Source organism: Bufo bufo, chromosome 1 (genome assembly GCF_905171765.1).
Source record: "Bufo bufo chromosome 1, aBufBuf1.1, whole genome shotgun sequence".
NCBI lineage: Eukaryota > Metazoa > Chordata > Amphibia > Anura > Bufonidae > Bufo > Bufo bufo.
Window position 1 is genome coordinate 347,233,682 of NC_053389.1, and position 11,795 is coordinate 347,245,476.

General features: G+C 45.5%; 1 protein-coding gene across 1 annotated transcript in view; it reads right to left on the reverse strand.

The window, feature by feature from the left end:
* LOC121009531 (A disintegrin and metalloproteinase with thrombospondin motifs 2-like) overlaps positions 1-9,166 on the reverse strand; it is a 775,073-nt gene extending 765,907 nt beyond the window's left edge. Inside the window, exon 1 of the mRNA XM_040442735.1 lies at positions 8,930-9,166. Within this exon, the coding sequence (XP_040298669.1) occupies positions 8,930-9,020 (91 nt within the window). The 5' untranslated portion in view covers positions 9,021-9,166. The remainder of the gene's footprint in view (positions 1-8,929) is intronic.
* Positions 9,167-11,795: the final 2,629 nt, after the last annotated feature.

Genomic DNA, 11,795 nt, shown 5'->3' on the forward strand with positions numbered 1-11,795 from the left:
CCCTCCAGGTACCTATCCCCAGGGGTGAGACCCGTGCACTTACCAGTGGAAACCTGTTGCTGGTCAGGTATAAGGACAAGAGGGATGTCCTTATGCTGTCCACAATCCACGGTAACGGCACCACCCCTGTCCCTGTGCGAGGTACCGCGGCAACGGTCCTCAAGCCCGATTGTATCGTCGACTACAATCGGTATATGGGAGGAGTTGATCTCTCTGATCAAGTCCTCACGCCATATAATGCCATGCGCAAAACCCGGGCATGGTACAAAAAAGTTGCGGTCTACTTGGTACAGGTTGCCATGTACAACTCTTTTGTACTATCCCGAAGCCCTGGCAGCACAGGGACATTCCTCCAGTTCTATGAGGCAGTCCTCAAGGACCTGATCTTTTTGGACCGGGAAAGAGCAGGCCGGAGTACCTCGGGAATTGGAGGCGCCCAGATCGTCCCTGGCCAACACTTTCCAGGTGTGGTCCCCCATACTGGAAAGAAGGGACGAACCCAAAAAAAGTGCAGGGTGTGTCACAAGAGGGGGATACGGAAGGACACCACTACTCAATGTGACACTTGCCCCGATCATCCGGGCCTCTGCATTATCAATTGCTTCAGGGAGTATCACACTTCCATGGAGTACTAAATTTTTATAATCCTCAACAGTCCACTAGAGAACATAAAACACTATGGCTCTCAGACTTTGGAGACACGGAAACAATTTTTCTTTCCCCAAAAAATATTAAGTTTTAGAGCAGGCATCCTCAAACTGCGGCCCTCCAGATGTTGTAAAACTATAACTCCCAGCATGCCCAGACAACCTACAGCCATCAGCAGGGCATGGTGGGAATTGTAGTTTTACAACATCTGGAGGGCCGCAGTTTTAGGATGCCTGCTTAGTGTCTCCAAAGACTGAGAGCCATACATATTGGGCATCGTCGCGTGCGTAAAAGTCGTCGCTATAAAAATAACTTTTGACCAAACGCCTCGGATGAACGGTGTTAAAAATATAAAATAAAAACTGTGCCAAAACACCCATTTTTGGGCAAAATTTCAATTTGAATCCATTTTGCCGGTAATAAAGCAAGGGTTAACAGCCAAACAAAACTAAATATTTATTGCCCCGATTCTGTAGTTTGCAGAAACACCCCATATGTGGTCGTAAATGGTTATATAGCCGCACGGCAGGGCATAGAACGAAGGGAACTCCATATGGTTTCTGGAAGGCAGATTTTGATGGACAGTTTTTTTTTTTGACACCATGTCCCATTAGAAGCCCCCCCTGATGTAGCCTAGACTAGAAACTCCAAAAAAGTGACCCCATCTAAGAAACTACACCCCTCAAGGTAGAGTTGTTGCGATACCAAATTTTTGATTCGGTTTCGATACCATGAAAAAGTATTGCGATACTCGATACCATTCGATACCACGCGAAAAAAATAAACAAAAAAAGCCACGTGCATTCCTCATTTTTAAAAATGGCGAATCGCGCAGTTTTTATTTTATTTTTTCTGTTCCGGCATTCACCACCTAGATTTTTTTTTTATATTTTAATAGTTTGGACTTTTCTGACGTGGCGATGTAATATGTTTATTTATATATTTTATATGTGAAATTGGGAAAAGGGGGGTGATTTATACTTCATATTTTAGTGTTTTTTTTTTTTTCACTTTTTATTTAATAACTATTTCCCCCCTTAGGGGCTAGAACCTGGGATCTTTCATCCCTTTTCCTATTCACCCTGATAGATCTCTATCAGGGTGAATAGGACTCCACACTGTTCCTGCTGCTCTGTGCTTTGTGCACACAGCATCAGGGATGTTACCATGGCAACCAGGGCTTCCTGGCTGCCATGGTAACCGATCGGAGCCCCAGGCTTACACAGCTGGGGCTCCGATCAGAAGCTGCCACTGCACCACCAATGAGGGGGAGTGGAGAGGTCCCTGTGGCCACTGCCACCAATGATTTTAATACTGGAGGGTTGAGAGGGGCCGGCGCACTGTGCCACCAATGATTTTAATGGGATGGGGGGATTGAGGGGGGGGGCACACTGCACCACCAATGATTTTACCCCTTTATACAGGAGGCGGGTACTAGCAGATCAGCGGCAGTTAACTGCCGCTGATCGCAGCTCCCTGTCAGGGGCAGGGTGCCGGCAATGCGATTCTGCTGCCGGCACCCGCCTCCTGTATGTGTTAAAGACTGACTACTGTATATGAGTCCAGACTTTCACTATTAGGCCACATAGAGCGGCGCCCAGCGATGTCTCAGCACTCACCATTTAGTCCTGGGCGCCGCTCCGTTCGCCCGCAGTGCCCCATTACTGTCTCCTCTCCTGCTCCACATGCTGCTGATTACTATCGGAGCGATGGGAGGAGACATCAGCTTCACTAGTGGGCGTTCCTTCTCCCTGGCTGTAGCGCTGTCCAATCGCAGCGCAGGGAAAAGGAACGCCCACTAGTGAAGCTGATGTCTCCTCCCATCGCTCCGATAGTAATCCTATCATTGGGGGCGCAGTGCGCCCGCCCCTCCTCCGCCCCTCTCTTCTCATTGCCGCCCCTCCTCCGCCCCTCTCTTCTCATTGCCGCCCCTCCTCCGCCCCTCTCTTCTCATTGCCGCCCCTCCTCCGCCCCTCTCTTCTCATTGCCGCCCCTCCTCCGCCCCTCTCTTCTCATTGGTGGCAGCGGCAGCAGCACAGGGGGAGGGAGGACAGCTTCCTTCTCCCCGTGCTGCTGAGAGAGAACATGAGCGCGCCGATAGCAGCGCGCTCATGTTCAGAGATACTAGACTGCGCAGAAGCGCAGCCCAGTATCGAAAAAACGGAAATCCCGGTATCGTATCGATACCGGGACAAAAGTATCGATTGGGTATCGAAATTTCGATACCCGCAACAACCCTACCTCAAGGTATTCAAAAGTTACTTTACAAACTATGTTAACCCTTTAGGTGTTCCACAAAACCAATAGTGAATGTAGAAACAATTTTTGAATTATTTTTTTTTGTTACATTGCCTCAAAAAAGAGTAATATAGAGCAACCAAAAATCAAATTTACCCCAAAAATAGTCCCAAAACAACAACCACCTTATCCCGTAGTTTCCTAGATGGCGTCACTTTTATGGAGTTTCTACTCTAGGGGTGCATCAGGGGGCTTGAAAGGGTACATGGTGTCAATAAACCAGTCCAGCAAAATCTGCCTTCCAAAAACCATATGACGTTCCCCTTCTTCTATGTCCTGCCGTTTAGCCAAATAGTAGTTTACGACCACATATGGGGTGTTTTTGCAAACTACAGAATCAGGGCAACCCATTTTGAGTGTTGTTTGGCAGTTAACCCTTGTTTTACTCCTGGAAAAAATTGATTATATTGGAAAATTTTCCAAAAAATAGAAATTTCAAAATTGTTTCTCCATCTGCCATTAACTCTTGTGGAACACCTAAAGGGTTAACAAAGTTTGTAAACCCAGTTTTGAATACCTTGAGGGGTGTACTTTCTTAGATGGAGTCACTTTTTTGAAATTTCTATTCTAGGGGTGCAACAGGGGGCTTCAAATGGGACATGGTATAAACAAAACCAGTCCTGCCAAATCTGCCTTCCAAAACCCATATGGTGTTCCCCTCCTTCTATGTGCTACCGTTCGGCCAAACAGTAGTTTACGACCACATATGGGGTGTTTTTGCAAACTACAGAATCAGGGCAACCCATTTTAAGTGTTGTTTGGCAGTTAACCCTTGTTTTACTCCTGGAAAAAATTGATTATATTGGAAAATTTTCCAAAAAATAGAAATTTCAAAATTGTTTCTCCATCTGCCATTAACTCTTGTGGAACACCTAAAGGGTTAACAAAGTTTGTAAACCCAGTTTTGAATACCTTGAGGGGTGTACTTTCTTAGATGGAGTCACTTTTTTGAAATTTCTATTCTAGGGGTGCAACAGGGGGCTTCAAATGGGACATGGTATAAACAAAACCAGTCCTGCCAAATCTGCCTTCCAAAACCCATATGGTGTTCCCCTCCTTCTATGTGCTACCGTTCGGCCAAACAGTAGTTTACGACCACATATGGGGTGTTTTTGCAAACTACAGAATCAGGGCAACCCATTTTGAGTGTTGTTTGGCAGTTAACCTTTGTTTTGCTCCTGGAAAAAATGGATTATATCAAAAAAATTTCCAAAAAATATAAATTTCAAAATTGTTTCTCCATCTGCCATTAACTCTTGTGGAAGACCCATTTTTGGGAGGTTTCTATTATCTAAGCCTCACAATATGACTTCAAACCTGAACTGGTCCATAAAAAGTGGGATTTTGAAGATTTCTGGAAATTTCAAAATTTGCTTCTAAACTTCTAAGCCTTGTAACATCCCCAAAAAATAAAATATCTTTCCCAAAATGCTACAAACATGAAGTAGACATATGGGGAATGTAAAGTCATCACAATTTTTGGGGGTATTACTATGTATTACAGAGGTAGAGAAACTGAAAATTTGAAATTTGCTAATTTTTCAAAATTACGGTAAAAATTTTATTTTTTTATGCAAAAGAAATTAACTTTTTTGACCCAATTTTAGCAGTGTCATGAAGTACAATATGTGACGAAAAAACAATCTCAGAACGGCCTGGGTAAGTCAAAGCGTTTTAAAGTTATGAGCACTTAAAGTGACACTGGTCAGATTTGCAAAAAATGGCCTGGTCCTTAAGGTGAAAATGAGCCCGGTCCTTAAGGGGTTAAGGCTGTACAACAGAGTGTTGATTACCGCATCTGAAAGACCCCTAGCTCTTAGGAGGGAACGCTCAGTCTCCAGGCAATCAGATTCAGTTGCCGGACATCCGGTTGATGAACAGGGCCCTGAAGAAGAAGATCCGGGATCCGAGGAAGCATCCAGAAATCCCCTTTGGCTAGGCTCAACAAGAGGGGAAACCAAGTCCTTCTTGGCCAGAATGGGGCTACCAGGATTATGTCGCATCTGTCCTCCATTATTTTGTCTAGGGTTCTGGGGATTAGAGATATAGGGGGAAAGGCATATAGTAGGCCTGTTGGCCAAGGGATCGAGAATGCGTCCACCCCGTTTGGGTTGTCCCAAAAGGACAGTGAAAATAATTGATCTACTTGTCTGTTCGATTTCGAGGCAAACAGATCTAGGGTTGGAGTGCCCCATTTTTCGCACAGAAGTTGGAAGACCCTCTTGTTCAGGGACCATTCTCCTGACTTTAGGGGTTGTCTGCGAGCTGATTCTCTTTTCCTCTGAGATGGACCGCCAAAATAGAGTTTACCCAGACCGGTGCCCAGGAGAACAAAAAGGTAAGATGTGTGGTTGAGGTTTTTTGCTTCTCGTGCCCCCCTGCTTGTTTACATAGGCCACTGCCGTACTGTTGTCCGATAAAATCTTTACGTTTTTTCAATGTATGGCTGATGAAAAAGCTTTTAGGGCCAGGAAAATTGCTTGAAGTTCCCTCAAGTTTGAAGACATGGGAAGGTCCGAATTTTTCCAAACTCCCTGTACAACCAGGTCTCCGCAATGAGCTCCCCAACCTAAATTGCTTGCGTCGGTGGTAATCACAATTGGGTTCTGTGGTCTCCAATGGACTCCTTGAGCCAAGTGATCCTTCTTTAACCACCAGCTTAGGGTCGTTTTGATCCGAAACGGGAGTGACACTTTCCTGTCCAGCGAAAGCGAGCTTTTGTTGTAAGTTGATAAAAAAAAATTTGTAGAGGTCTGCTGTGGAACTATGCCCATTTGACGGAGGGAATGGTTGAAGTCATCAGCCCCAGGATAGCCATAATTTGTCTGAAGGAGAGTTTCGGTAACGACCGGAATGACAGGATTCTTAACCTCAGGTCCTGAATTTTTAGGCTTAGTGCCGTTGTGGAGGCGTATGGAAAATTGTCGCGTGACATTGGTGCGACAAATGTCGTTGTGTAGAGCTAGCCTCACTCCAGAATTCTGACATCAAAAAGTCGCAAAATAGGGCTTTTGCGACTTTTTTGCACTAGCTTGCTCAAAATTTAGGTGACTGCAAAAATTTTTGACTTTTTACACAATTTTCCAACTTTTTGCATTTTTACACCACTCACTCCAGTTTTGTAATATGGGTACAAAATGGGTGTGGTTAGCTACATTAATGAGTTTCACTCCAGATTTATCATTGCAACTTTTTTTTTAAAGCCCCAAATGAGTCGCAATCTCACTCCAGAAGGAGGGTGAAGTAGGAAAAGAGGAGTAGCTTCTCTAGACAGAAGTGTTAGGTTTAAGGACAAGCCAAATTTATCAAAAACCTGTGACATTTAATAAATGTGGAATCAAGTACTCCAACACAGACATCAAATATTCTCCCCAATGAGTCCAGCATCTAAAGCTGGGATTACTTCAGGCTAGGGGAAAAACAGTACTGGAGTGGGGAGGGAATGGCAGGTCCATAAAAATCCAGGACCATAAAATACTTTAAAGCAAACAACACTTTGCTGAAACCACACACCTTTACTGGATTTTTTTAGCTCACCCATCTGAGCATTCTGGGTGAGATACACACTCCCTCCAGTACTTTACAAACATCATTTTACAGTAGGCATTAGCATTGTCACCACAGGCAGACTTACAGTGGCAAGTAACACCTCTGTACAGATAACACAGGATCCTCCATTCACAATAGGTGATATCACAGCTTAAGGCCTCTTGCACACGACCGTATAGTTTTGCAGTCCGTTTTAAACGGATCAGTTTTTTTGTTTTCAGTAGTGTTTCCGTTGGTTTTCATTTGTGATCCGTTTTTTGCGGATCGCAAACGGAAGCACACAATAATGTTTAAACATTAAGTACATAACAAAATTGGGCTGGGCATAAAATTTTCGATAGATGGTTACGCAAAAATGGAACGGATAGGGAAGACATACGGATGCATTCCGTTTTTTTTTGTGGAACCACTGACTTGAATTGAGCCACGGAACGTCATTTGTGGGCAATAATAGGACATGTTCTATCTTTGAACAGAACGGAAATATGGAAACAGAATGTATATGGAGTACCTTCCGTTGTTTTTGCGGCCCCATTAAAGTGAATAGTTCCGCATACGGACCGCAAAAAAACGGAAGGGGGGGAAGTTTGTGTGCAAGAGACCTAAGGCTAGGTCTACACAACGACATTTGTTGCGCGACATTTGTTGCAGTGTAGTTGTGCCCTGTCGCACAACAAATGTTGTCGTGTAGACCTAGCCTACCAGTTCGCTCCTGGCCTCTGCACAGGGCACAGAGTATGCCTAGAAAACTTTACCATATAACTCATTGAGGTCCACTGCTATCCATTGTGTATGTTCCTTGTAGCTGATCTCAAAAGGCTTAACATATTTTGGACCTAGTGGCCAGTGTGAAGAAAAAAAAAAAAGCAACATTTTAGGCCTCATGCACATGACTTAAAGAGGACCTTTCATCAATCCTGACATTGTGAACTAAGTATCATGACATATTCAGCGGCGCCCAGGGATCTCACTGCACTTGCTATTATCCCTGGGCACCGCTCTGTTCTCCCGTGATGTCCTCCGGTATGTTCGGGGACTTGGTTATAGTAGGCGGAGTCTGCCCTTGTTCTGCTGGGCGTCTCCTTCTCCTAGGCTGTAGCGCTGGCCAATCGCAGCGCAGAGCTCACAGCCTGGGAGGTTTTTGTCAGGATCGGTGAAAGGTCCTCTTTAAGTAACGGTCGTCACACGGCCATTTTTAGCACCAATGATAGTTTATGGGGCTATTCACATAGCCGTTCTTTTAACGGCAAGTGAATAGCGTCCGTCCAAAAATAGGACATGTCCTATTTTTGGCCGTTTCCACGACCAGACGGACCCCACTGAAATCAATGGGACCGTTTTTAACGCCCGATTGACAGGAGTGCACCCGTCTAACGGCCGTTAAAAACAGGTACACTTTATCTATATGGCAATTTTTGGGGTTAAAAAAAAAAACTCATCCCTCATCCACTTGCTCGTGCTGCGGCAGTCTCTTCTCTCTTCATTGAGCAGGACCTGCCGAAGGACCTGCGATACGCGTGGTGACTTAACCACGTGGGAGCGCTCAGTGACATCATCGCACATCCTTCGGCAGGTCCTGTTCAGTGAAGAGAGAAGAGACTGCTGCAGCACAAGCAAGTGGATAAGGTGAGGTTTTTTTTGTTGTTTTTTGTAAAATCAGCAAAAAAATTATTTAAGCCATGGGAGAAATTATTCAAGCTGGGGACATAAAAAAAAAAATCATTCCTACACTATGGGGGACATTATTTAAGATGGTGGCCTACATTGGGGGGGCGGTAAAAACTAAAATAAAAATCATCATACACTGGGGGACATTATTTTACCAGGGGGCCTACATGGGGGACATTATTAAAGCTGGGGACAGTAAAAAAAAATATAATAAAAAAATCCTACAGTAGGGGGACATTATTTTAGCTGGGGGCCTACCATCCTGTGGGTGTTCTCAGAAGGGTGGGTCTAAAAATAACTGGCAGAGGTGGGACCCACACCATCTGACATTGGTGGTATATCCTAGCAATATGCCCCCAATGTCTGCGATGAGACAACCCCTGATGGCACGCTTCCAGGTGATAGATGGCAATATGAATGCAGACTAGTCTGTTACCATAGAAATATGTAGATCTTCAGGGGAACTGCAGGCACAAAACCATCCCATGTTCCATTCCTGGTGCTGCTTCTTCACTTGAGATGCAGATGAACAATGAACACCTCCCTATCACTGGATGCACACACATCTCCACTCATCTAGATATACACCTAGCTGCTGGCACACAACTTGTCACAACTTGTGCCACCCGTACAGACGCGTTACTGCATCGTGTCAGCCTCCAGTGTACACAGGGACCTGCAAACGAGTCCAGACAACTGCCCCCCAACAAGTTATGACAAGACAAACTTCACCGCACCCTTCCCGATGTAATGAGGCGAGACTCACCTTGGTCTCTGGAAACGTACAGACCATTGGCCGGTACAGAGAGCGTCCAGCACAAGGCAATGCAGGTGAGAATGCCAATGACAGCCTCCATTGCAGCTGGACTGCAGCTTCTCTGGCTGAGCGCTGGAATCCAGCGTTAATGCGAGAGTGTGCGCTCCGGGCTCCAGCCGTCCCTCACAGCACAGGCACCAGCGCTTTCTGCAGAACAACTCCAGCTGTACACCAGTTCATCGCAAGTTGACTTGTCACCCCCCACCTGATTGGTGTATCTGACTGGGGTTCGATTGGCGGTTGTAAGGAGTCTCCCCATTGGCTGCTGTCATTTCCCCCTCTAAGTGGATGTGGCACTGACTTTTTTAGCGCTCAGCTATTGTCATCGTTTCGCAGCGTACAAGTTCTGAGCTGCTCCATGGACGAGGCGATGGTGCCTGCTCATGGGAGGGGGGTGCAAATCGTGCAGATGTTCTCCTACTCCTAGGAACAACTGCACCCAAGTTCCAGGAGAGAGGAGGGAAATATGTGCTTTGCCTTTCGCCTTCCACGCATTCGGACAGCCATTTGTTTTCACTTTTATGGCCTATAAAATATAGAGCTTGTCCAGGGAATAAAAATTACTTAGAAAAGACTCATGCTGTCAAAGATATGTGAAGAAAAAAAATGATACCTCACGATCGCCCTTCTTGCCTCTTTGGCACACCTCCCAACTTTTTGGACGGTCAAAGAAGGACACTTATGGTTTATTATGTGAAAGGTGCACTTTCCTGCATATTTATAGCATAAAAATCATCTGAATATAAAGATTTCTAAAATAAAAAATGACATCAAATAAGGAAATAATATGCAAGGCGGGCTTTAATATATAGATAGGAACCAGGGAAACACAACTTTTTGCAACGCCTCTAATCATTATTAGGCCTCTTGCACACGAACGTAAGGGCTCCGTGCCCGTGCTGCAATGCACGGGCACCGACCGCGGGGCAGCCGCATGCAGATCGCGGACCCATTCACTTCAATAGGGTCCGCGATCCGTCCGTTCCACAAAAAGATAGAACCGTAGTGCTTCTGTTCTGCACTGCATCTCCGGATTTGCAGACCCATTCAAGTGAATAGATCTGCATCCGTGATGTGGAATACACACGGCCAGTGCCCCGTGTATTGCGGAATCGCCATGTGCAAGAGGCCTTAAAGGCGGTGTCTGAGAAATAAAAACTGGGGCAGCATCAGTAAATAGGGACGGATTGGGGACTTAACCCCTTCAAGACCAGGCCCATTTTCATTTTAAAATTTTAGATTTGTCCTCCTCATGTTCCAAAAGCCATAACTTTTTTAATTTTTCCGTTCACATAGCTATATGAGGGCTTATTTGCGAGACAAGATGCATTTTTTAATGCCACCATTTAATTTACCATGTTTTGTATTAGAAGAAAGGAAAAAAATTATTTGTGTGGCAAAATTGAAAAAAATACTAAATTCCACCAGGGTTTTTGGGGTTTTGACATCACAGCGTTCACTATGCACTAAAAATGACCTGACATTCTTATTCTGCGGCTCAATACGAATGCGGCGATACCAAACTTGAACTTTTTTTTTATTTTTATGGTGAATAGGATTTTTACACACTCCATTCTGCGCTATGCCTTGTGCATAGCTCAGTATAGAGAAAGCCATGGCAGGCCTGGATCGCTTCAGCAGCGTCCAGGCTGCCATGGCAACCGATCGGAGCCCCGCGATTTCACAGCGGGGGCTCCGATCAGAAGATGAAGGCGCATCACGTCACAGATGCACCTGAGGGGTTGAATGGCAGGGGCGCGATCGCCGCTTCCTGTTAGTGCGGCCGGATGCCGGCTATATCATACAGCCGGCAGATCGTGCGTATGGAGTGGGCTCACTGCAGAGGCCCGCTCCATACATCCCCTGTTACGCAATAACGTACCTGTACGTCATAATGCGTGAAGGGGTTAAGGACTCAGCCCTATTTCACCTTAATAATCTGTCACTAGCATATTAGCAAAAAATATTTTTTTATGAATCCATGTGTAATAAAGTACCTTATATCCACATGTCTTGTTCTTTTTATTGTGAGTCTTGTCATTTCTTCAAAAAAACGCTTCTTATGATATGCAAATGAAGCTGTAAGGAGCCCAGAGGGGCGTTATTCTTTCTCCACGGTGCCCAGGAACACCCCTCTGAAGTGCCGTGCCCACCTAAATTTGAAAACTAATAACTCCTCCAAGTTCAGCTAAATCGCCTCCCAGAGGCGAGGCTAAGTGCTCCTCCCCCCCAGCACCGAGCTCAGCGGCAAACACCCCCGATCCTCCTGTCGCCTGTAACCGAAATCCCGCGCAGGCGCAGTGCCGGCGATTTCCTGGGCCTGCGCTATGATAAGACTACTGAGGGCAACAGCTTCAACAGCTTCCTCAGCCAGCTTAATCGCCGACACTGCGCCTGCGCTGGATTTCGGTTGCAGGCGAGAGGAGGATCGGGGGTGTTTGCTGCTGAGCGCGGCGCTGGTGGGGGGGAGCACTTAGCCTCGCCTCTGGGAGGCGATTTAGCTGAACTTGGAGGAGTTATTAGTTTTCAAATTTAGGCGGGCACGGCACTCCAGAGGGGCGTTCCTGGGCACCGTGGAGAAAGAATAACGCCCCACTGGGCTCCTTACAGCTTCATTTGAATATCATAAGAAGCGTTTTTTTGAAGAAATGACAAGACACAGAATAAAAAGAACAAGACATATGGATATAAGGTACTTTATTACACATGGATTCCTAAAAAAAATTTTTTGCTAATATGCTAGTGACAGATTCCCTTTAAGGACTTGGCCATTTTTTGCAAATCTGACCAGTGTCACTTTAAGTGCTGATAACTT